This window comes from Aulonocara stuartgranti (genome assembly GCF_965226115.1).
Source record: "Aulonocara stuartgranti genome assembly, chromosome: 10".
Taxonomy (NCBI): domain Eukaryota; kingdom Metazoa; phylum Chordata; class Actinopteri; order Cichliformes; family Cichlidae; genus Aulonocara; species Aulonocara stuartgranti.
In genome coordinates this window covers 4,631,753-4,657,937 of record NC_138946.1, presented here as the reverse complement: position 1 = coordinate 4,657,937, position 26,185 = coordinate 4,631,753, and the positions used below count along the sequence as shown (strand labels likewise).

The 26,185-nt window shown below is 38.2% G+C and overlaps 2 protein-coding genes across 2 annotated transcripts; both read right to left on the bottom strand.

Annotated features, from left to right (window-relative positions):
• Positions 1-2,197: 2,197 nt before the first annotated feature.
• Positions 2,198-5,663, bottom strand: LOC309716238 (piwi-like protein 1). Its single transcript, XM_082549918.1, has 6 exons — positions 5,614-5,663; positions 4,355-4,460; positions 3,926-4,054; positions 3,609-3,823; positions 3,168-3,289; positions 2,198-2,306 (listed from the first exon to the last, which is right to left on the bottom strand). Exons 3-6 carry the CDS (start codon positions 3,963-3,965, stop codon positions 2,213-2,215), a joined length of 471 nt encoding a protein of 156 aa, XP_082406044.1. The 5' UTR covers positions 3,966-4,054; positions 4,355-4,460; positions 5,614-5,663; the 3' UTR covers positions 2,198-2,212.
• Positions 5,664-7,442: 1,779 nt separating this feature from the next.
• On the bottom strand, positions 7,443-25,664 carry LOC309715618 (uncharacterized protein; the record flags this gene model as incomplete). The annotated part of the gene is made up of 5 exons (XM_082548861.1): positions 25,600-25,664; positions 13,771-14,810; positions 13,244-13,399; positions 9,962-10,054; positions 7,443-7,757 (listed from the first exon to the last, which is right to left on the bottom strand). The coding sequence occupies exons 2-5, from the start codon at positions 14,797-14,799 to the stop codon at positions 7,443-7,445; spliced, it is 1,593 nt and encodes a 530-aa protein (XP_082404987.1). The 5' UTR covers positions 14,800-14,810; positions 25,600-25,664.
• Between the last annotated feature and the right edge of the window lie 521 nt (positions 25,665-26,185).

The window sequence follows — 26,185 nt, the reverse complement described above, 5'->3', positions numbered from 1 at the left end:
TGACCTAAAACATACCGGCCAAAGAAGTAGTACATTAAGGTCATTGAGTGGTCTAGTCAGTTTCCAGACCTCAATTGTATAGAAAACCTGTGGAGGGAGCTTAAGCTTTGAGTTCCCAAGTGGCAACTGAGAAACCTAAAGGACTTAGTTTCTGTAAAAAGGACCGGGCCAAAATCACTCCAGAGATGTGTGCAAACCTGGTGACAGACTATACGGCTGTACTGGCCAAGAGTTCCTTCACAAAGTACCCACTTGTGTTTTACTTGTGTATCAAATACTTTTTTCACTCAGTGACATGTGAATCCATTCATAACTCTGATATAATGTTTTTTTTTCTGTATTTGTTAAAATAAAACTGCCATTAAAAATTAGACTTCATTTCTGTGTAAGTGAGCAAACATATAAATTCAGCAGGGATCAAATAATTTTCCCCGACTGTGTAAATGTCACTGACTTTGGCATTGTGTTGGTCATGCCTGATTGTTTTTCTTTGTGCTTTAGGGGATCATCAGAGTGCCTGCTCCCTGCCAATACGCCCACAAGTTGGCTTTCCTTGTGGGTCAGAGCATCCACAAAGAGCCCAATATGAAACTGGATGACCAGCTTTTCTACCTTTAAAGGCCCAGTTTACATAGAAAGTCTTATTTTGTTGTTTGAGCATAGTAATTGTTTGAGCGTAGTTGTTGTTTGAGCTCATTGTTTTTGACCCTATGCTTACATAGAAGGCCATATTTCTAGCAAAAACATAAAGAACTTTGTTTGTCCTTCAAGGGTGTCTTTAACTTTTTTTGTGACTCAGCCTTTAAGCTTTTTTTTTTTTTCGAACACAAAATTGAAATGATAAAAGCATAAACACTTTGAACATCTGTCCAGACGTGGCAACTGGATGTCCTGATCATCCATTGGAACTGTGACACCCATGTCTTCTGGCTATAACACAAAAGCAAAAAAGTAAAGACATTTAGGGCATGTGACCATTTCATATAACAAAGATGCTCACATGTAAATCAGTGTCTTCTCAATATGTCTTGTAAAGAAGGGAGGATCTGTGTATGGTTACTCAGTTAAATCTAACTAAAGCCATGAATGTTCCCAAAGATTTTAACTTTTATGTTTTAATTTGGTGTGAGTTAAGCCACATGCACCCAACAACAATTCATAGTCTCCACTACTTAATAATCTGACAGTTGATTACTTGCATCAGATTTCTTTATCCTGGTAAGCCAAATCCTAGCTTAATGTGCTAAGACGCGATCTCTTTCATGGCATGCATTTTTAATTTCTCTTTGCTATTTGGGCTGATTGGGACCTGATTAGTGTAAAAAAAAAAGATTTACCAGATTTTTGTTTCTGAGAAAAATGAGACCCACTCATGAGGACATTTGTTTTACATTTTGATAGAACAGAGGCAGTATAATGTTCTCGTAAGTGGAATTGAGACCCTCGTAGAGCAAAATTTTGTATTTTTGTCTAGACAACCTAAAATGTGACGTCCACATATGTGGAAGCAAGGTCCTACAAGGCTAAAGAAAACATCTGCAATAGCCCATGATGCACCCAGAAAACTTGGATTCAGAACAACTACAACACAATGACCAGACTGACAGCACTCTCACCATCTTTTTTGGGCCTCAGAGAGAAGTCACTGTGGGTTCCTGCTTAAAAAGATACATCATGGAATTAAATTAAACATTAACCCCACACTCAAAAAACAGATTCAGGTCCTTCTTTCAAAGAACACATATAAATTTTGTTAGTTGTTCATAAATGTAATTAAGAAATACCAAATTAATTTGATTTTCTTTGTATAAACCTAAAATTATTCTAAACCAGCAGAGGCTGATTCTGAACACAAAATGAATGAGTTTGTTGGGGCACTGGGGGTAGGAGGAGTACATTTTTGCACTTAAGTATTTGTAAACTTCAAAAAACATGCCAAAACCGTGATTTTTTTTGCGAGAATGTCTCATGACAGTGACGTAAGCAAGGATGACGTTTGTGACAACAGCTGTGTGCAGATCAACAGTGGATCATATATCGAGTACTGGAGAGAGTATGAGCGTGCAGCGTTTAAAGCGTGGAAGTACTGACCTTACTTTGAGTTTGATTCCATAAAAAGTGACAAAAAAATTAGTGTCCGTTGTGCATGGGAAGAAAACTTCTTTTTACAGCGAAAAAAACCCCCTAAACTTCCAAGCAAGCACCGAGTGCGCTACGACGTAATGGGAAATTCACAGAGCTGCCATATCCTTCCACTGACCGCTGCGGCACACTTGCACCAGGGTAAACCTCCGCCTACTGCAGTCCTGCTTTACAGGTGAAAATAGAGCAAAAGGACCGCTAGTCTTTGACTTTATTTATTTTCTGCTGTGTTTTACTTGCATCTATTTGAAAGACTGAGTGTAAACACAAAAAACTAAATAAATTTATGTGCTGGAATGTGCAGAAAATAGGTTTAAATATTAAACAAATTTCTTCCAGTCAGTGAATGTTGCATATAATTGCATTTTTGCTTGATGCATAAAGTTAAAAGGTTAAAACTGATAAAACAAGTTTTAAAAAGGGACTTTTCCATTTGATTACATTTTGTATGATGGATTATGTAGAAAAAGTAGAATTGGGCTGAGAGATCTATCGCTTTATCACCTCTTCAGGTTGCAAATCGTGTTTTTAAAAAGTAACTAAGTAACTAAGTAATTAATTACTTTTGAAAATAAGTAATCAGTAAAGTAACGGGATTACTTTTTTGGGGAAGTAATCAGTAATTAGTTACTGATTACTTTTTTCAAGTAACTTGACCAACACTGCTGGCCAACACCAGTAGGCGGTAGGGTAAATTTATCATATCACACTATATTATCCAATATTATATTACATTATATTATATTATAATATGTTATATTATATTATATCCCCTTTCACATTAGAGCCACAACAGGACCCACTAGAACATGGAAACAAGTAAAAGTGAAATATAAGAATATTCTACAGAATGGTAATATTTATCACTTTTAGTCTCTTGCAAAGAGACCCTGAAATAATCTGTTTGTTTGTTTATAACAGCAACCAAGAAAAGGGCAGAGCAAAAAAAGACAGGTGGTGGTCCTGCACAAAATATTGCTGCACATCACTTTTTAAAAAGAAGCTCTGAAAGGTGGAAAGCTTACCTTTGGAATATGATATTGTAAAACTGAATGCACACTGGTGAAGAGGGTGGCAGTTCATTCGTCAGGGTGATTGTTATCTGAACCTTCTCTCCATTTCTGGTCTCGCTACAGACCACAGTCTCCTAAACACGAGGGTTAGACACTGGATAAGAGGAAAATCCAGGCTTGTCAAAAGACCACAACTTTCCAAGCCACCAAGCAACGCCTTTGTCAACTCCTGTGCCATTTATAATATAACAACTACTACTTTGAAAGAATTACAGGAATTCAGTGTTTTGCAATCAATAACTCCAATCTCTCAAGAGATTAACACTAACCTGATCATTCAGGCTGACTGATTTATGGAAACCAACTTTTTTTACAATGATAACGAACAGGCAATTCCATCTGCGTGCACAAACACTTTCTTCATAACGCGCGATGTTTGGAGCATCACAGTACCTTGCTGTGCAATCTGTTTGGCAGAAAAAGCAGAGCTCCATTGAAGCTCCATGCTGAGCCAAGTGTTTCCTCGTGCTGGAAGAGGAGCGCAGATCTCAGGCGTCGCGACTCCATTTGTGGTTTGAAGTCCACATGGTACTGATACAGAACCCACTGAGGGCGGGACAGGATGCGAAAGAAGTTTGCGGTCAGCTGAATGGGATTACCAGTTACTCCTGAGGAAGTGAACACACACAGAATTTTAGTAGTAATTTTCAAACCTCAACACAGATTACAGAAAGTTACATTTGGCATCGTTTCGATTTAAAACTACTGACCGCATTTGGATTCCTTCACATGCTCCATTGCCTGCCTCATGTTAACGCCTGCATCATGAAAATCCCGGCGGCGTCCACTTCTTTCTCCAAGCTTTACCTGCTGAAATGCAGCTGAAATCTGTAGAAGAGCTAATGAAAACAAATGAAGACTGTTAACAGTCCACATGCACTAATATGAATGTAAAAAACAAAAAGGCAATAGTGTCGGTCTACAAATATATAATCTGCATTTTACATTTCTAGCAATGCACAGAAAGTGTTATCGAATCGGACTGCCTTATTTCTTTCCACAATTAGAAGAGATGGTTTCCTCTGCAGTGCAGTCCTCATCAGTTTACATTTTTAACTTTACTTATAAATGGAGTAAAGAAAGGACAAACAAAGATATTTAACAGAAGAAATGTAGCTCGACTTTTTGTTTGACTGCACCTTCTGCACTGAAGGGTCCTGGAGCACCTTTCTGCCTCCCTCTACCACCCAGGTACCCCGACTCTGGGGGAGGGGCAGCTGCTGGTGCTGGCTCTTGGGCCTGACTCTTGAAGAAAAAAACAAAACAAAAAAACAAAACAAAAGGAAGGTTGGAGAAGTGACGTCGCTTTAAGCATGGTCATTCTTTTCACGAGAAGGAACTTAACTCTGCAGACACATTTTTGACAATTACTTTTAATGTGTGCATCCAAGAATGAGATAAATATACCAGAGAGAATGTTTTCCCTTTACATTTTCCACAGCACATTAATGCTGCAAGTTCTCAGTATTTTCTGTAGTAAATAAAGAATTACGCTTGGAAAACGTTTTTCACACCTCGGCTTGTTTCTGCATTTTATGCAACAGGGTGAGACAAAATTATGTAAAATCATTTTAATCTGGAAAAATTCAGATTTAAAGTCCAACTTTAGAAATGACTGCCACTGTGTGCCGTTTCACTTTTAACAGGTGAGAAGAACAATTACGTTCTGTAAATGAAATGCTGAGCATGTTTTATGCAGTACATGTCTTTTTCAAAGAGTATGGGCAATGACAACAGTGAGTCCTGTGGATAATGGAGAGAATTCCCACTGTGACAAAAAAACAAAAAAAAAATAATGCAGAAATGCAGTCCTGACACATAATTTTTCTTAGTTTCATGAGTCACTTCTATTTTATTTATACAGAATGGGTTATAGAGCAGGGCGATATGGGCAAAAATATTTATCACGATATATATTTGAAAATTTGCGATAACGATATAACTGACGATATAATTGATGCGAGACAAAATACAACTCCACAACATTACTAGCGCAAAAAGACAACCTTCCATTTATTTTCACTTAAACAAGAAGCTGGTTTTTATGTACATTAAAGCTTTATAAAAATGTAACAGTGCAAATGCAAATTCCTTTCTGAAAGTTTAACCAAAAGGCATTTCCAGTAGAAATGGGCTGACATATCCTGAGCATAACCATGTATAATATCCACTGAAGTTAAAAAGAGGTGCTTTGCAACATTAAACTGCAGTGTGCAGTACGTATTTTTTGGACCATAAGGTGCACGGGATTATAAGGCACATTAAGCGAAACAAAGCAGTCAGATAAATCAAACTTTATTAAACTCATTCTTCTTGCTTCCTCCACTTCTGTACCATTGATTCATTAATGTTGAATTCTCTGGCAGCTGCATGTTGTTGCAGTATATTAATGACTAACCTCGTATTGTGGATGGATTATATCAGTTGTTCTCCTGACTGAAGTTTGGTCCGTTTACAGCATCCTGCCATGCGATTGCATTTGTCTCTAACTATCAGGAACGTTAACTTTTATAAGTGGAAAAGTGTTAGTGTTCGTCCTCCAGCTTCACTGTGTTTATGTTATGCTAACGTAGCTGTGTCGCTAGCGATCACGTAGCACATCATTATATACCAGCTAGCCCAACTTCAGTAACCTTACAAACGTCACTGCTGTTTAGTTTTCTGTCTTCATTTATGTTGGAAGTGATAGCAGAGCTGTACGTTTGATTTTTTTCAGAAATCTCTCAGTCAGAACATGCTATATCATGCTTAGGTAACTAGCGAAACTAGCGAGCTAACTTCCGCTAGCTTCCTGCTAACTTCCAACTCCGTTAAATGTAATAAATTTTGTTTTCATGGATGCCTGGAAGTTAAACTTCATAGTTACACCTGGTAAAGCAGCAATGCTGATCGTTTTATTAAAGATGAAAGAATTTAGACAGTTTTTAACTCTCAGTGATGCTGCAGTGTTGTTTGACCTGAAGCATACAGAGTTTAGGACCCAGATTACTCCCAGATTTAAGAGCATCTTAGTCCGACAAATACGACAATAACAACGGCCGCTTGCATGTTCTGCAAAAAATGTGCTTTGTCGTGTATCTGACGGACAAACACCAAACCAGTTCCACATCACTGAAGTTGCACCATTTTTACAAACCAATTCTGGTTCATCTGATTCACTCAACAATCGGCCATGTGCGTATGAAAACAAAGGCACTGCGCATGCGCGTTTTACTCATTCTATCACGATATTTCATTTTCCTATCGTTGCCCAACATTATACCGGTATTACCGTGAACGGTATAATATGACCCAGCCCTAATGGGTTAACAGCTAATTATTTCAAGGTGTTTTATATAGTGAGGTAGATCTTGATAATACAAGCACAAAAACAAATGGAGCAACCCTGCTGGTGCGTGTTTGAGGCAAATTTCAGTATACACTCAAAAAAATAACTCTTTAAATGAACATAAAAAAATCATGGAAAGAATTTCCACGTGATTAAATTGCTTTATTTTAGCACCATGCAATTCTGTTACTCCAACTTAATCCACTCAAGTTGGACCAACTTAATTAAAGATTGATGAATCAACGTATTTACTGCATTTTGATCCAATATATTTTAATAGTGTTGATCCAACTTAAAGATTTTTGTTCAAACTCAATTCAGTAGGTTTTCTCCAACTAATTTACTAAATTTGGTCCCAGCTTAAGTTAATTGAGTTGAACCAACTCATACAAATTAAGTTATTCCAACACAAGTCTTTAATGTTAATAGAAAGCAATTTAATCACGTGGAAATTCTTTCCATGATTATTTTAAGTTAATTTAAAGAGTAATTTTTTGGAGCATTTAACAAAGTCTAGAGTCTGGTTAACATACATTTCACTATTACATCTAAAAGGTAAATTAAAATTTGTCATACACATCTTTTTGTTTTCTCCAATTTATTGTATTTATAGCAAATTTCACATAACATGTGAAGAATACATCGAATGCAAGTTATATCACAGAAAAAAAAGTAGTGGAGATGGTGGAAACTTAACCTGTTCAAACCATTTTTTAACCACAATGAACGGCTGAATCAAGTGATTTTGAAGGTCAAAGAGATGCACTTTCAAAAAAAACAAATATCACCAATTTTGTGTATCTCAAAATGAATAAGAAAATGCATTGTATCATCTGTCTGCAGTTCTTTCTGGTACATGTTCCAGATACATGGTGTAGCTGTTGTATTGGCAACATTTCTCAACGAGAAAGAAGAGTTTTGAGAACCTGTACTTTGTTGGATAGTTTGTGTGCATCCAACTCCATAAGAATCTTCTGCAGAACCTCAAAGGTGTACCTGAGTTCAGGAGGGTAGCTCAGGTTTAGTGAGTAGACCAGACCAAGCAACATTGCCACTGCAAAAGCTACACTGCCCAACTCACCCATCACTTCCACCCCCTCTAGAACAATCATAACATCCTGAGGGTCATCGCCAGGCTCCGCACCCTCTGATCGAATGACACAGATTCCAAAGACTGTCTCTGCTATGGCAGTGGCGATGCTTTTATCAACGTCCTGTGACAATTTAAAAAAAAAAAGAGAGAGCGAGATAATTAATGTAAAATACCTAAAAGCTTTATTCATTCAAACTTTATAATAATGTAAATATAATCAAAAATGACTGCCTGATATTTTTTCTGACTCAAGACAATCTAATTCAATACCTCAACAAAGTCCCGTCTTTTAAGATATTGAGTTAGGGGTGGCTGTGGCTTAGGAGGTAGAGCAAGTTGTGTACTGGATTAATCCTTGGGTTCTCCAGTCTGAATACCAGAACTAACCATGGGTAAGTTTAAGTTACTAAACCCTAAGTTGCTCCTGATACATTCATCAAAGTGTGAATGCTACATAGAAATACTTGTATGAATGTGTGCGTGAAGGGGTGAATTATTATATGATATTAGTTCTGTGATGATATTATTTTATGAGGTTAGTATAAAACACTCAAGAATGGTGCGTGCAGTATCTAGTGAGAAAAATAAAGCCCTTACTTTTCCTATTTTTAAAAGGTAATTTTTAAAGCCACAAACTTCTTGCATGTAGCTTTTTATATGTAGTTTGAGCCTATCTTTGATCATCTCCTTAGATAAGGATAACTGCAAATTAACATACAGTGGGGCAAAAAAGTATTTAGTCAGCCACCGATTGTGCAAGTTCCCCCACTTAAAATGATGACAGAGGTCAGTAATTTGCACCAGAGGTACACTTCAACTGTGAGAGACAGAATGTGAAAAAAAATCCATGAATTCACATGGTAGGATTTGTAAAGAATTTATTCGTAAATTAGGGTGGAAAATAAGTATTTGGTCACCTCAAACATGGAAAATCTCTGGCTCTCACAGACCTGTAACGTCTTCTGTAAGACGCTTTTCTGTCCCCCACTCGTTACTTGTATGAATGGCACCTGTTTGAACTCATCATCTGTATAAAAGACACCTGCCCACAGCCTCAAACAGTCAGACTCCAAACTCCGCCATGGCCAAGACCAAAGAACTTTCGAAGGACACCAGGAAAAGTATTGTAGACCTGCACCAGACTGGGAAGAGTGAATCTACAATAGGCAAGCAGCTTGGTGTGAAAAAATCAACTGTGGGAGCAATCATCAGAAAATGGAAGACATACAAGACCACTGATAATCTCCCACAATCTGGGGCTCCACGCAAGATCTCATCCCGTGGGGTCAAAATGATCATGAGAACGGTGAGCAAAGATCCCAGAACCACACGGGGGGACCTGGTGAATGACCTGCAGAGAGCTGGGACCAAAGTAACAAAGGTCACCATCAGTAACACACTACAACGGCAGGGAATCAAATCCCGCAGTGCCAGACGTGTTCCGCTGCTGAAGCCAGTGCATGTCCAGGCCCGTCTGAAGTTTGCCAGAGAGCACATGGATGATACAGCAGAGGATTGGGAGAATGTCATGTGGTCAGATGAAACCAAAGTAGAACTTTTTGGTATAAACTCAACTCGTCGTGTTTGGAGGACGAAGAATACTGAGTTGCATCCCAAGAACACCATACCTACTGTGAAGCATGGGGGTGGAAACATCATGCTATGGGGCTGTTTTTCTGCCAAGGGGACAGGACGACTGATCCGTGTTAAGGACAGAATGAATGGGGCCATGTATCGTGAGATTTTGAGCCAAAACCTCCTTCCATCAGTGAGAACTTTGAAGATGAAACGAGGCTGGGTCTTCCAACATGACAATGATCCAAAACACACCGCCCGGGCAACAAAGGAGTGGCTCCGTAAGAAGCATTTGAAAGTCCTGGAGTGGCCTAGCCAGTCTCCAGACCTCAACCCCATAGAAAATCTGTGGCGGGAGTTGAAAGTCCGTGTTGCTTGGCGACAGCCCCAAAACATCACTGCTCTCGAGAAGATCTGCATGGAGGAATGGGCCAAAATACCAGCTACTGTGTGTGCAAACCTGGTAAAGACCTATAGTAAACGTTTGACCTCTGTTATTGCCAACAAAGGTTATGTTACAAAGTATTGAGTTGTAATTTTGTTATTGACCAAATACTTATTTTCCACCCTGATTTATGAATAAATTCTTTACAAATCCTACCATGTGAATTCATGGATTTTTTTTTTTCATATTCTGTCTCTCACAGTTGAAGTGTACCTCTGGTGCAAATTACTGACCTCTGTCATCATTTTAGGTGGGGGAACTTGCACAATCGGTGGCTGACTAAATACTTTTTTGCCCCACTGTACCAGGTAATCCTTCACCAGCTTCTCTGGATCTTCATTCAGGTACACGCAAAGACCTTTGAGGATGCATTCTCTTCTGACTTCAACAGCAGCAGTCTTAATACACAGAGGGAAAATACATAAATTACACAAATATACTCTATCTCACTCTCCACACATAGATATACACATATATATATATATATATATATATATATATATATATATATATATATATATATATATATATATATATATATATGTGTGTGTGTATATATATATATATATATATATATATTAGGGGTGCAACGATACACAAAATTCACGGTTCGGTTCGATACTTTGGTGTCACGGTTCGATATTTTTTCGATACAAAAAAAATGTTCATGCCTTTTTAATTTGTCATTTATTAAAATTATAAATATATATTTGGCAAAAAAGTACAGTTTTTAAATTTAACCCTAACCCTTGTACGTGTTTTTTATTTTGACAGCGAATGTGCTCCACTTATGTGCACCCCTGGTTATTTAGCACAGCTTAACTTTCTGTCTCGCTAGCTTGCCCTGCGCTCTTCCTTCTGATGATGCTGTCTGTGTTGAGCGCTCAGTGGATCTGCGCTGGACAGTGCAGCCTAGGCGGAGTAGTTGAACGCAGATTCACTGAGCGCTCAACACAGACAGCATCGTCAGAAGGAAAGTTGATAAAAAAAATTACAAATTTTGTATTGTTCTTTTTTTTTTCTCCCCTTTGGTTTTCTTTCTTTCTCTCCCCTCTTTCTTTCATTCTTTCCCCCTGTCCTATCCCACAGTCATGTCTGTCCCGTTTGCAACTGAAAATAAAATAAATTCATAATTATAATAAAGGTCAATCAAATGGACCAATATGATGATCCACTTGGTAAAATAAATCCGCTTGGCATCTTTCTTGGCCTCAAGACAACAATTCTGATGGCTATAGATCCAAACGGGACAACAAAAAAAAAAAATAAATAAATAAATTTTTTAAATTGTATTGTTCGATACATATGCGTACCGAACCAAAAGCACTGTATCGAACGGTTCGATATCGATACGAATATCGTTGCACCCCTAATATATATATAACACACACATATCTAGCAGTGGGGTTAAAGAACATTTTGTGAGAAATTTAGAGGCTATTGTTCTGCAATCTTTACCCCTTTGGAATAGAATAGTCTTTATGCATTTTAGACAAATCTGTCATTGTAATATTATTTATTACTTTGTCTATGAGTTTAATCATGCCATACCATCCCCAATTCAAGAAAGTCTCAAAACTACATGTCACTTACAAATAAACATATTAAATTTTTAATCTGGGAAAATTTGATAATTTTTAAGAAAAATATTAGCTCATCTTGAATTTGATGAACTGGCCTGCCAGCTCTCCAGACCTCTGACCACCCCCATAACATTTGAATGACATTACATTCTTCTCCCAAACGTCGAGCAACAGAGGCCTATACTATGAAGCGAGTTCAACATACCCAGGGTATCTTTCCCTTATCTGGATTAACACTGGTGATCAGGATATGCACTCACACAAAGTTGGTTATGAACTCGTTAACTTAACCTAGGATTTCCCCGGCTTGTTTCCATAAAAAGGGTGGTGTTAGCTAGGGCTGGGCGATATATCGAGTTCTTTAAAAATATCGATATATTTTCATACGAGATATAAGATGTGACAATATCGTTTATATCGATAAAGTCTATGTTACGTTATAATTATACTTGTGGAGCCGCAGGTTTGCCTCTCTTTCGTCCACTTTTGTCTCTACGCAACGTTACTCGGCCTCGCCTCTCCTTCACTGAACCCAACTCCCCCTCCCCCATAGCTTCACCTGCAGGCAATGACAAGATGAAAGCGGAAAATCTCCGTTAGCGAGTTACCGCGGATTGCCCCGTGCGTGGGGCTGGACGGCGTCAACGTGTTAGCGAGCTAACCGCGCTAACGACATGCATGGCCTAAAATCCTTTCATTTTCTCAAAAATCGACAGTGCGCCGCCTTATGTATGAATTCTGGTTGTGCTTACTGACCGCGAACCGATTTTATGTGGTACACAGCGCTCAGCAATCTGTCAAAAATGTTTTAATATGACTTTGCTAAGCTACGGAGCTGCACCGCTTGATGGATTGTCGGAGGATTACGGCTACCGGGGAGGAGCCTCGTGGAGTGATATGTACTGTGCTTCAACGTAATATTACCGTACTGTGTGTGTATAAGGACCACAAATGGCACCTGTTCAGAGACGTGGTGCAGCTGTGAAATCTGTCTCTTTGTTATTACGCTCAGCGTCTATTAGTTTACATTTTGACTGCACAATTGTGAGCTTTTTGTTATGCACAAAAACAACATTGTTTTCTTTTATTTATGGACCATGATTATTTAATAAATGCTGATAATTTATTTTAGAGTAATTTCTTCATGTACATCTACGCTGTATGTAAATAAAAGTGCCCGTGTGACATCTGGGACACAGTGTGACTAAGAACTCTCTTTTTGTTCTTAACTTATGGCTTTAAAAAAATATCGAGATATATATCCTTTATCGCCATCCAGCTAAAAAATATCGAGATATGAATTTTGGGTCATATCGCCCAGCTCTAGTGTTAGCAATATCTAACCAATCTAAAGGAGCGTTTCACGGGTCATATGACTCTTCTTCCATGAAATAATCCCTACAAGTGTACTCTAGGGACATTATCAGATAGGGATTAACAATCTATAAAGAAGACTAAAATATAACAGTAAAAAACACCCATGCTGTTTAGGGACTAGTGATGAATGGTGCAGCAAATGTTGAATCTGATGTTTTAATAAACAGAGCAGTAAAATAAACATTGTAGTTCCAGTAAATTATTTGCTTAAAGTGCTGTTGTTTATTTGTAAGGTGATATCAGAACATTAGGGTCTGACAATTTAATCTGGGCTCACTTGAACACTAAAGGTTACCATCACGCAGCCTGATAAAGGAAACATGGAAATCACATTAGCTTGTCTCCATATCAAAGTGAAATCAATGTCACTGAACAGATATTTAAGGTGAATTACAAATTTAACTGGTTAGTTCAGCTGCAGTTTAAGGAGAATAAAAATGACTCAGCAGCAGATTAGAATCAAGTACAAAAACATTTACAAATGTTTCTAACTCACCAAATTTCTATGTTTATTTGTAAGTAAAAGATGGTTTTGAAATGCAAATCACTGCATTTTGGTTTTAGTTACACTTTACACAATATCCAAACTTTCTTCAATTGGGCTTGTATAAATATATCTTGTCATACCTGGGTTGCAGGTGCCATGATGGTCTTAATGTTTCTCCCTTGCACTCCACCCTTCTTGGCATATATCTTCATAAAATTTGCCGAATAACTATCCAGCTGGGAGAAGAACTTAGACTGCAAATGGATTGTTGTAATCCTCTTGAATTCTGCACTCACCTGCAAAAGGCAGAATAATAATCCAACAGACAAAACTAATAATAAGAATACATTTATAACTGAGATTTACACAGCACCTTTAAAAAAAACCCCAGGATACTTAACAAAGGCAAATACAACCACAAATAATTAACAGAGGATTGTGTTGTCATTATTCAGTCCACTTAAAAGTGAGTCAAGTCTGTTCAATACATGTGAATGCATAATCCATTAATTTCTTGTATATTAGGTTCCTGCATTCATATTTGTAGCTGAGCTAACACAGGCTGCTTTAGCTGATCTTCAGTAAATCCCATGTGGTCACAAGTTACTTTTATATAATAATCCAATGGAAGCAAAATATTGCTGTTGTTTTAAACCCATTCAATTACCTCATACACATGGAAGAGAGCTGGCCACCTCATTTTGAAATCAGCAATCATCGGTGCTTCACGTACTACCTCTTGCCTTCTGAGAGCAAAGGTCTTCTCCATCATTGCAGCCACCCTGTGGTCATTGTTTTTTTTCTTAACTTCTGACAGGAGGTCCACTCTGATTTCTTCCAGTGTCTCTGCAGTTTCACCAGCTGGATAAGTGGGGCAGTAATTCACTTCAGCTTTTTTTGGCTTCTTCACGCCATACGCAGGAGTACATTTGCCATCAGGTTTATGTTTTAAGGAATTCACAGTAACTTCAGGGCAACCAAGCCGTCTAAGCTTAGTTCGGTAGTTAGCAAGTTTATACTTCAAGCTTGTTTTCCATCCGCCATATCCAGTGACTGAACCAGGCTCTTTCAAACATGGATGGGTTGTTACAAGAGCTTCTGCGACCTCATCAAACTCCCTGTCAGAGAGGTAGACCTTGTACTGAACAATTGTTTCAGCTAAACCATCAAGAATGGCAGACTTAATTTTATGATCAGGATTCAACAAAGCTCCAGTTTCTTTGAAAGTAGCATTGGCCCTGTCCAGCTGTAGTTGAGTATCATAAGAGAACCGGGGAATGGGGAAGACATCGGGCCATGCAGTGGCTCTTGAGGAAGTAGATTCAGGAGAAGACAATATATCTGTATCAAATGAGTTCCCAGGAGATGAAATGGATGAGGAGTCATCTAGAGTGCGGGAAGTGGCAGCAGGTGAGTAAAGAGGGATCAGTGGCTCACCAGGCTCGACAGGTGCAACTGAGCTAAAGATGATCTTGATGGTACTTTTGTCCTGGATGTCCGACATTGACTCCAAGTTGGTGAATTCATTCCCAAATTCTGCATCCATGAACTGAAGTCTGAAGTCCCCATTAACTCCACACTGTCCCTTTATCTGCTGAACTAGCTCACTGACAGACTCTGGCATCCCATTTGGAAGGATCAATCTCCGGGAATCATTTTCGGAGAAAATGATTCTGAGTTTCACCATTGCAGCCATTTCACAACAGCCTAAAAGAGGAAATTAAGACAACGTTAACCGTTTCAACAAGGGTAAATCTGATTTCAACAAAGCAATTCGATAAAGGTGTGGCAGGCTATGTCCATTAAAACTGATATAAATAAAATAATGCCACATTAATTGTCAATACATTTTAGATTTATTAGACTGCCTGTCATAAAAATGAGTTAATTCCTGTAATTGGGACTCTTTCCTTTTCAGTGAGTTCAACATTTTACCATGTTGAACAGGGATGAAGAATTTCAAAATGAATTATTCACATTTTTATAATCAAATTTAAACTGGAATTCTCTCAGGAGTAAAATTAATAAAGCATAACATTCTCTTCAGAAATTAAAATAAATAATTGTTACTTGGCATCTTAATAATAATTTGCTTTACCATTTATTTCTAGTTCTAGTTCTGTAAGATAATATATTGAAAATTAAATGCATAACAACATTAATTGTACTATAGCAATAAAAATATTTAGATTATAGAGCTTATACAGATTATACAGCTATGGCCTACACCGAGTATTGGCTGATGATTTAATAACTATGTTAAGCACGTGTGTGTGTGTGTGTGTGTGTGTGTGTGTGTGTGTCTTGGGCATCATTTTTGTTAATTCATTTCATCTTTGTTTTCAAATCACCCCGGAGCATTTAGTCTGCATAGTGTTTTTATTTTATTTTAGCGTTCTGATTTCCTACCCTCCTCATCCTCAGTGGTGGGGTACTTCTAAAGCGTGCTGCGGCATGTCTGGTGGAAGCTTCATCTTCAATAGATGCGATCAGCTCCAGCAGCTGTGCGGAGCCAGAGTGCAGCACAGTCGTGCCTGTATTCCCAGGGTGACATTCCCATCCTGCTCATTTTTTGGGCTCACAGCATTAGATCTGTATTAATTCAACCCATTTTTTTTTCTTTTAAAGGAATCAGAAAGCAGCTTATTAACTAATGGACCAACTAACTTGGGTTTTTTTTCTGCCATTATAGAAATATATATTTTAACTTTACATTATATTTCAGTTTTAGTTTCAAGATGATCATGTAAACTGCAAACATGAAGTTTGAATAAATCCTTGTGGGCATTTGTGTGAGTGGGTTTAAAAGTCTTATAAAGAAATATGATGACAACCTTGTTTATTTGAACTGCCATCTCAGTAACATATAATACATATAATGAAACTCAAATCCTAGAGTGGTCATTTATAGCAGCAAAAATATGAATCAACCAGAACTGGCGCTGCCTTCTTTACTGAAGCTAATTGACTGTTAATGTTTAAATCCTGCACCACTCACTGAGAAAAACAGAATAAAGTGGTCCCCATCCGGGGGTTCTCCTGCCTCTCGACAGCAGGTACATTGTCCTAGAGCCCTGCGACCTTGGATTAGATAAATGAAAGGCAACAGATGGGAAATGTTCTCAGCAGTACTGCAGCTTTGAATGCAGATACCTGTTCCTCATGTTAGCAGAGCACCTTAAATATGAACAAACTGGAAACGAGAGATAATTATACTTTATAAAACCGAGTGAAACACAAGTTGGTAGCTGCAACAAAATACAGCATCTCTCTCTCCCAGCTTCCTGTGGCTTAAACATTCATGTATGGGTAAAAGCTAGGTACAGAAAGCAAAGTGATGGCGATTCTGGGGAAGACAACAAAGTCGTTTATGTTTGAAAGAAGTCAGATATTAAAGAAATGGTTTTTGCATACAGAGAAGCAGTAAATGGAAGTCATTTAATCCATTGTATGACACTTCCTTGTATAACCGGAATGAGTTTTAGACCTGATGAGTGTTTGTCTTCAACTGACAAACATATTGATTAAACAAAGCAGTTGTGACAGATGCAGTGATTGCTGTGTCCTTCCCAGAATCCGTTTGAACTTCTCAGGGTGATTTTTTTCCTCCCTCACCTGCCTCTGTTGTTATAATTTAGCCCAGAACTCTCTGTGAAAGGAGAGCCAAGTCTAGAATGCAAATTATCTGATGGAGACATTACCTCCAGCCTCAACAAAGGCCTTTTCTACCAATGAAGAAGAAATGTGAACTGGAAAGGATTTGCTATGTTTAAAAGATTGTGCCAGAGATAAAACCTAAAAAATGCCTTGATGTCAAATGCAGTTGTGAGAACTTTGTTTTGTAGATGGCTGAATTTCTTAAAAATAAGTCTCCAAAATTCCCTAAGTGTTTGTAGTGGTAATCATTTGTACTTAAAGCAATGCCGCTGCTTTGGCACGTGCTTCATTACTGCTACAGCAGCCAAGTTTCATTGTTCAGAGTAAAATAAACATGTATGCTGCCAAAATATTTTAGTTTTGCAGCCCACATCCCCATGTTAAAAAACAAAATTAAGATTTTAATGGACTAAACAATTTTTAATAAACACTCTTATATGATGACGTGGCAGCAGAGTGTGGTTTAGCTCAGCTGGCGGTGGATGGGAAGAGTTGGAAGTTAAGGGTTTGGTGTCAAGAAGAAGCTAAGTTTTGTACAGACAGCTGCTTGTGTAACTAGAGGCTACGACGATTCAGCAGGCCTATCCTTAGTGTGCACGGTAACACCGAGCTGTGCCAAGGCACACAAGGGTATAAAACACTGACCTGTAGTGTGAACTGATTGCTCACTATTATTTTATTTAAACAAATAGGAAAACTGAGTCAATTTGTGACTGTTGGAGAACTTATGGAAGATAGAGCTGTCCAAGCAGTGCCAACAACTTTATAACCCAGCACTTTATACAAAGTGGCCAGTGAGCTGGGCAACTAGCCAAGGTTGTGAAGGTTGGGTTATGTGCAGCTGAAGGACTGTGTGCTGCATGTGCTAACATTTGGGCTGGAAACACTAAACACAAGACTAACTGAACTTGGCCAAATGAGAAGGTAAAAGCAATATCATGTAAACTTTTATTTGTGCATTGGTTTTAAAAGCATATTTTTGAGTGTCAAACAACTTACAACATAATAAAGAAAAATAAAATCACATTTCTGCAATTCAGGATAGCTATTTTCCAACCGATGACACATTCTTATACAACAAGCATTACCGTTATGTGGCTTCAGAGATGTCACCCAGAGAATAAGGCATTCTCCCAGCACCAGACATCTACATTTATTTAAACTATGACATTTAAACACAGAAAATTGACTTCACTGCTCTAACATGCACTTAAACACAGAAATTTAGATTTTAGATGTTAAATTCAATGTTAATATTTACGTAACATAATGAAATTTTTGTTCATATAAGCTGGAAATAATATTCAAAATCCATTATACGAATTAAGACATACCGTTTGAAAAATATGAAACTAACTTGCTATTTATTTTTTAATAGCAAGAAAACATTTCACACCATCAGATGCTTTCTTTATTTAAATTGGGCTCCAGTGGAAAATACAGTGAGAGATGGGACACATTGTTCACATTAAACCCTCAGCTGAGGATTGTATAATTTCTACAAAGTTACATCTCTTCTTACTTGGATGAAAACCATTTATTTGCCTGAGTGTATATGACAGTCTACAAATCTAATTTATTAAGTCTATTATACAAGGGTACTCTAATGAATACACATTTAACTAAAACCATTAATCAAGTGCACTCTTACAGACTTGATTTATGGTGGCCTTAGACAGCTGTAGTGACCATAGACTTATTGTGTCTTTGGCCTTTAGAGCCTCTTAATCTGGTTGTTTAGATTAAGGCAATCTCTGAGGGTCTGTGTCTCAGGTGAGGATTAGCAGCACAAGCAACCAAACGTTTCCTCAGTGAGAAACTAATATAATTACGGTTTAATTGTTCATTAGGCACATCATAGCTTTGACCTGTTGCTTATGCCGTAATTGTGCACACCCACAGTTTTCCTGTAAGATTATGAGCTTGGAGAAAACTGGACTTGCGTAACATCCAAATATAGCAGCAGTGGAAAGATGTTCTTGGTCGGATTTGATGTAACAAACGTTGGTGAGACATATGGACCACAGTGAAAGAACATTAGGGAAGTTTCTACTGCAAAGATATACATTTAAGTTTAACACAACCTCCATTTTCAATTAAAAATAAAAATCCAAAAACTCCATAGCTACTTTTCAAGCCTTGGAGGAATACTTATTTATATGAAAAAGAAGTACAAAACTGTGTCACACCTTACAGATAAAGCAGAAATGAGAGCAACACTGCCAGCTCACTTTCTCCCTGAGTAAGGATTAGAGAGCTGTGGCCACAAGCGAAACAAACACAAAGGCAAAATCTTGTTAGATTATCTGCTGTAGTGTGAAATTTGTCTGTGAGAACATCAGAAGATACTGGATACAACAGATAACAGCCACAGCATATCAGCACATTAACTTTGTAAATTATGCTTTGATGGATTTTACACAGTTAAAGAACTGTGAGGGCTCCAACTTTCTCAGAAATATAGTGAGTATTATCTGAAATATAACCAAAAGAACTTCCATACAAAAGTACATCAAACTCAGTTTTTAAAGCCCAGATGTAATGAGAGGAAAAGTGAAAGATGGAAAAAAGCTTTTATAAATTAAAAATAAATTGCAAATAACATAAAAAAGTAACAACATGAGGTTTTCTTAACTCATTCATTGCCAATTGAAAAACTTACGTTGACTGCCATTGACGTCTATAGATGTCAATTACGTTTTTCAATGGGAGGGGCTAGAATACAACCTTCTAGGGGAGGGGGCAGGTGTGGGATTTGAAGGGGAAGGTGACTGGAAAGGCAGAAAAACCCCAAGGGCACCTTACAACACCGACCCTGATAGCAGGCTAGACGGTGACCTAGGCAGGCACCAACTTGAAAAACTGAAGCCCACCAGCAGTAAAAGTAGACCTGCAAGGAGGTGCAGGGTTTGCTCACGTAAGGGATTGCGCAGTGAGACAAAAATGTGGTGCAAGTCTTGTTGTGTGCCCTTGCATCCCGGAAAGTGTTATAATGATTACCACACAAAAGTGAATTATTCATTGTGAATAAATGTTTCACTATGTACATTTTATTTTTTCATATATTTGTAAATAAATTGTTTTGATAAAACATAACCTTTCTCAGTGTTATTTCTGTTTTATAGAAGTGAAAAACTATTTTATATGTTAGAGGTGTCACAAAGCAAGAAATATTAGTGTCAAAGGCACTTTTCTGCTTGAAATGTATTTTTCACAAAAAGCTCGTTTTCTCCCTTTTTTTGGCCAAAACAGGCATTTTTGGTGGAACCCACCTCTCTTCTACAGCTGATTACTAAAGAATGGAAAATGGTAGAAACAAGCTTTTTTTTTGGATGAAAGAAGAGAGTCTGTTCTTCATTTTGGTAGGTTCAGCGTTTATATGATCATAACACACAGTTTTCTGTGGCTCTTCAAAAATGAGTAAAAATGCTCAAAAACCCTGGCAGTGGGGAGTTACCTGATTTGAAAATGGCTGGCAGTGAATGAGTTAACATGGGAGGGTGAAAGGCATTTTGTAATGAACAAAGAAAGCACGAGAGGAACAGACAGTAAGTAAAGAATCAGTGATTGTGATTTGGTATCAATCAATAGCCACAGATTGGTTCTTAAAAAGCACTTTTCTACTCAAGCACTCAAAGTGCTTTTTTCTGTTCATAATTGCTTTCTATCAAACATTCACACTGAACACATGAGAGACCAACTATGCAATCCAAGGAAACTTTGGCATGTAGACTGGAGTAGCCGAGGATCAAACCAACAACCTCCCAATTACAGATGCATTACTGTGCTTCCTGAGCCACAGCCACCTCGTAAGATGTGCTATTGCACCAGGAATTAGCGCAGCAGCTGGTATCAGACTTATCCTCCAATGGATCCTTGTTAAAGTATTTAAAGCGTACTCCTTCCAGTTACAGAACCTTGAAAGAATCCTGCATTGTTATTTTTTTCACTACCTCCAAGAAGTCGGGGTTGGGGAATGTGTGCATGTGATACTTTCCTTGGATGTAGGATGCCTGTATTATTATAGGGTCTTTAATATATAAAGGAATATAAAGTACCTTGAGGCAACTGTCATTGTGATTTAGCGCTGAATAAATTTAATTGAATTTGATGTCTAACCCTTATTCCCTGTTACTCCTGGTCACTATGGTAGGCAAATAAGTGAATAGATTAAAATCTGTACACATTTGGAGTAACAGCTGATTTGGTGTAAACATCAAACTGTCACAAGGCTTGATTTTCTGCTCCCAAGTATATCAACTGGTAAATCTTGAACTTTTGGGAAAGTAGCTGGCTGGATTAACAGCATCAGCACCAAACTGACTGGGATCAGCCAACAGCTGAATGCAGGGCTGCAACTCGTCATGCTCCTGGCAAATAAGGGGAAGCCTTAAAAGCCGGAAAGAGAACCCAGGCAGGGACAGAGAGAACATACAAACCCCACACAGAAAAACCCCGGCTGGCCAGAGTGATGCTGTAACTACTATTATGTACTAGGTACTAGGTGCTTACAGCCACAAGGGGAATAATCAGTGCAAACAAAGTACATAACTCCTCCTTAATCTACTAAATACTAAATGGTTGTGATTGCATGAAAGCATTATACATTGAAGCAGTGTTAAAAATTTACTTCATTTGTGTGGACCCAAGATTTACTTGCTTCGTGCAGATGGTTACTCATAAACATTTCCTCTCAGGTCCTCTTGGTGCTGCAAACACTTTGTATGCATGTTGATGAGATTGTGCAGAACAACAATTCTGTATCGTTGACTAAACAGGACTCAGCCCAACTGCACATGCAAAACATATCTATAGGCCTAAGAATACCAAAAACAGACCAAAAAAAATCAACTACCATTTGAAATGACATGTAAGTGTTGCTGAAACAACACATTGTATCCATGCCATCACTTGACCATCTTCATTTAAACTGGAAACACTACACTTTCAACCATATCTTTTTGTCATATCTCACAAGTCTCTTTTTTCTTTCTTTTTTTAACATTACTCTGTCAGGTTTTTTTTAGAGACTCCAAAGCCATTGCTACATTCACCATCTAGATGGGGAACTTGGAGGTTATCAGAATGTTGGTGGCATAGCTGGTAGGAGAGCTAATACTGCTTCACAGCAAGCCCCAATCTGAAGTGCAATGAACCTCCTGTGAGTGAGGAAAATTCCACCTGCAAATATGACTGTCCTGTGCTTGGCTGGAAAATCCACTTGAAAAAGGTGTGACCTTGGCTCCTGAAACAAAAAACAGCAATGTGCTTCCCATGCAGCACGCCCTAAGCAAAGCACGAGACAAACTGTGCATTATAACAGTCCATAGCTTAATAATTTGGCTGTGGTGTTGTAGTCTAAATGGTACATGAAGCTTAAGCAATAAAAGTAAAAATTCAAATTAGCTCTCTCTTCCTTGTATTACACACAAATTTAACAATGAGTCATCAACAGAGTATGATGCTACAAAGGCAGCTTAGCCCTATACATTACCCTTAGGGTGAAGCATTGCAAAAAACCCACCAGTCCTTTTATTTTTTTTTTAACAAATTACTGTGGACTTTTATGTACAAATCATTAGAATATTCCCCCAGGTATGTGTCTGAGCCTGTTATTAGTCATATTAATGCTGTCTGCATATTTCTTTTGCAACGCTGCTTTTTTTTGGTGTGGAAACTGAAACACACATAATTCAACTTTAGTGAGCATCAGTGTGGCAATTTATTCGTTATTGGAGTTTTTAGTGTGTTATTATGTCTCACATTAGCAGCAGGAGAGTTCAGCAACTGGCCTATTAGCGAATGTGTACGGTGGTAATGGAAGGCTGCATCTTCTTGCATTGACTTTAAAAAAAATCTTAAGTGTAAACAGGACAATCCTGATAAACAGGATATTGCAAGAACAAGTGGAGAAATCTCACTTTGTTTATTCTCGTGGTTCTTTTCTTGAGGGCCTCACTTTTCTTCTTCAGACCGTAACTGACCCGAATATGTCCACGTTGGTCCCCTGTGACCCAAGTCTGCTGCTGCGACACCACTGCAGCCATAATTTTCCATTAGTGTGAGACAGAGGGGCCGTTTATAGCAGCAAAGCCCTGTGGAGAAGCATGTTAGTGGTAATTATTCAGCCGATAGGTTATGAGCAAAGCAAGCCTGTCACACCTCTCCAGGCTCCTTGAACTGGACAAATCACAAGACAGGAGGAGCGTTTGCCACCACGGATGTTAGTCACACCAACAACAAGCATCTCATCAGGGACAGAGAGAGGCTTTGGTTCACTTCCATTAGACTGTGATATCCTTGAGTTTGTTTGAAAGAAACTGAGCAAGAAAAAAAACAAACAAGCTTAACAATGCCCATCTCAACCTTTTAAATACTCTTTCATGGGAATCATACTGGATTTAACAGGTCGATATGTACCTGCATTCACCTCATCCAGAGAGCAATGATATTAAAAACAGTAGCAAAAGCTGTAGTGTCATTTCAACTTTTCACATAAATGCCCAATAAATCATTTGGCTATTTTAGTCTTACGCTTTGATCTTCATGCTTTAATTTCTCTAATGCTTCAATCATTAAGGAAGAAGATTGTTGGTACTACACAAACACATAGCTACTACTACAAATCCAATAATATTTCATCAGAAAGTTACAAAACTTCCATTTTGCTTTTAAAAGCAAAATACAAATTTGTTTCTCCAAGATTTTTATGCAACGATGTTCCTAGATATCAGTGTTGCTGCTTTAAAACAGAAGCAAGAATGAGAAAACTTAGCACAAAATGAGTGCAAAGATTTTTGTTCATATTGTGACCATTTAGGGATTTAGATTTTGAGTTCAGTTACAAAATAATTCATTTAGAATTTGTCACCTGGAGGCTACATGTGGCTTCCTGTCTTAAGGTTAACATAAAACAGAATATTTTATGGACACAGAGTCAAACTAAGTGTCCTCTTTTTCTTTTGTCTCTAGCTGGTGGTCAGCAGGGAAGGTTGTCCATGAAGCCAATACGTTGCTGTGGATGCCGTAGGGTTTCCATCTTGGTCAACGATGTTCTTCCAGGTCTTCTGATCTCTGGCTTTGACCTTTGCTTGCTCGAGGGTTAGATGTCTTTGTTTAAGATAGCTTTCAATTTGCTTGTTCCAAGTCTTCTTGGGTACATCACGCTTGATTCTCCAGTGGGCGGGGCACTGCTGCAGCAGAAAGCAATATGGCAGGCGATGATTGCTCATGTGGCAGACATAGCTAGACCCTTGCAGTCATCGCTTCTGGATCAGCTCTTCCATCGAGGGCTGCTGGTGACACTGACTACATATCACGCTGTTGCTGAGACAGTCACAGAGCGACACTCGGAGAATCTGATGCAAACAGCGCAAAGCTTAGTGTACTTAAGCTTATGTATTGATTAAAGAGTTACTGAAGCCTGCTGTTCTCCCACATTACAGAGTGACTGGACATCACTGCCCACCAAAAAACCAGGATTGTAATTCTTACCTTTATATCAGCCTGTGACAAATGCTGAATGCATGAAGACTATGTATTTTATTCAGGTTAAGACTCTTTAGTGTCACTTTCAGTGAAATTACTGAATGGTAACAGGAGAAACTGAATGAGTATTAGTATGCGTGTTATCTTTTATGACAATGTTTCCCTGATTTATCCAACATAAATTATCCCAAAGGAGACAATAATCTAATGAGATACAGAAAGCAATATTTGTTCTCTCTCTAACATATACAAGCTTCATTTCCAGAAGCTAGTTTCATTCATGAGTTTCAAAGATGAATTCTATTGTCAACATCTGTCAGGACTGTCAATTTTCCAAAAATGATGTGTCAGTGTGACACTCCTCAGCATGAATGACAGTGCAGAGAGGAGAGTCTGGAGAGCTGCCATAAGTTAAATTTTCTCACAGATGACCTGCTATAGAAAACCCGACTGACTGTGACTGGATGCTGCCCAACCATGTCGCAGAGATCCAGAGAAAATCAGTGCATAGGATGTGATTGTTATTGATTTTTGCACACAGCTGGCTGTAGAGAGCAAAGATCGCTTGTCGATAACAGTGTTTTAGAGATTATTCTGCTGTACAATTACACATGGGGTAAGGGAATGTTACTAGCTTAGTATCACAGACTAATAGCTGCTCCAACTCATTCTCAACCCACAGTGTTGAAGCTGGAGTACTGTAATACAGTGATGGAAACAGGGATCTGTTTAGGAGTGACTGACCCAACAGTTATTTAGCCATTTTTGAACAACCAGGGTGAAGCAGAGACACTTAAGCTTCTGACAAAGCTAACCTGCCACAATCAGGGAACATTGCCGCTTCCATTCAACCAAAGAAGTATAAGAGACGATTATATGAAGGCAGCAGGCTAAATAAGAGCCCAATTGCTAACAATAGTTGGATATTATAGAAATGAACAAAGGATCACATCTAGCAATTTAACAGCTTGTTCCAGAGACTGAAGTTGGTTCAGAGAGAAAAGAACAGATTTAAACTGTGACTTTTCTTAGACATCTCAATGATGTGCCTCTGAGATTATCTCAAAATGTTTGGTATCAGAATCAGAGATGGGCAGTAACGCGTTACTTGTAACGAGTAAAGTAAGGGATTACTATTGCAAAAACGGTAATTAGATTACCGTTACTTTCCCTTAGGGACTCTGCGTTACTGCGTTACTAAAACCGTGATTTTTTGCGAGAATGTCTCAAGACAGTGACGTAAGCGAGTGCGCCGTTAGTGACAACAGCTGTGCGCAGATCAACAATGGATCACATATCGATTGTGGGAGAGAGTATAAGCGTGCAGCGTTTAAAGCGTGGAAGTACTGACCTTACTTTGAGTTTGATTCCATAAAAAGTGACAAAAACATTAGCGTCCATCGTGCGTGGGAAGAAAACTTCTTTTTACAGCGAAAAACCCCCTAAACTTCCAAGCAAGCACCGAGTGCGCTACGACGTAATGGGAAACTCACAGAGAAACTCGCGGATTCTTCAACTGACCGCGGCACACCTGCACCAGGGTAAACCTCCACCTACCGCAGTCCTGCTTTACAGGTGAAAATAGAGCAACAGGACCGCTGAGTCTTTGACTTTATTTATTTTCTGCTGTGTTTTACTTGCATCTATTTGAAAGAGTGAGTGTAAACAAAAAAAATATTTTATTTTATGTGCTGGATTGGGCAGAAAATAGATTTACATATTAAACAAATTTCTTCCAGTCAGAGAATGTTGCATATAATTAAATTTTTGCTTGATGCATAAAGTTAAAAGATTAAAACTAATAAAACAAGTTTTAAAGAGAGACTTTTCCATTTGATTACATTTTGTATGATGGATTATGCAGAAAAGTAGAATTGGGCTGAAAGATCTATCGCTTTATCACCTACTCAGGTTGTAAATCGTGTTTTTAAAAAGTA

What these genes read in the sequence shown, in the direction of transcription:
- LOC309716238 (XM_082549918.1), bottom strand. Translation starts at nt 3,965, where the DNA reads ATGAGGCAGGCAATGGAGCATGTGAAGGAATCCAAATGCG. An exon ending in TGTGAAGGAATCCAAATGCG is followed by an intron (nt 3,824 to 3,925) that starts GTCAGTAGTTTT and finishes TCACTTCCTCAG; the next exon opens with GAGTAACTGGTAATCCCATT. An exon ending in CAAACAGATTGCACAGCAAG is followed by an intron (nt 3,290 to 3,608) that starts GTACTGTGATGC and finishes CCTCGTGTTTAG; the next exon opens with GAGACTGTGGTCTGTAGCGA.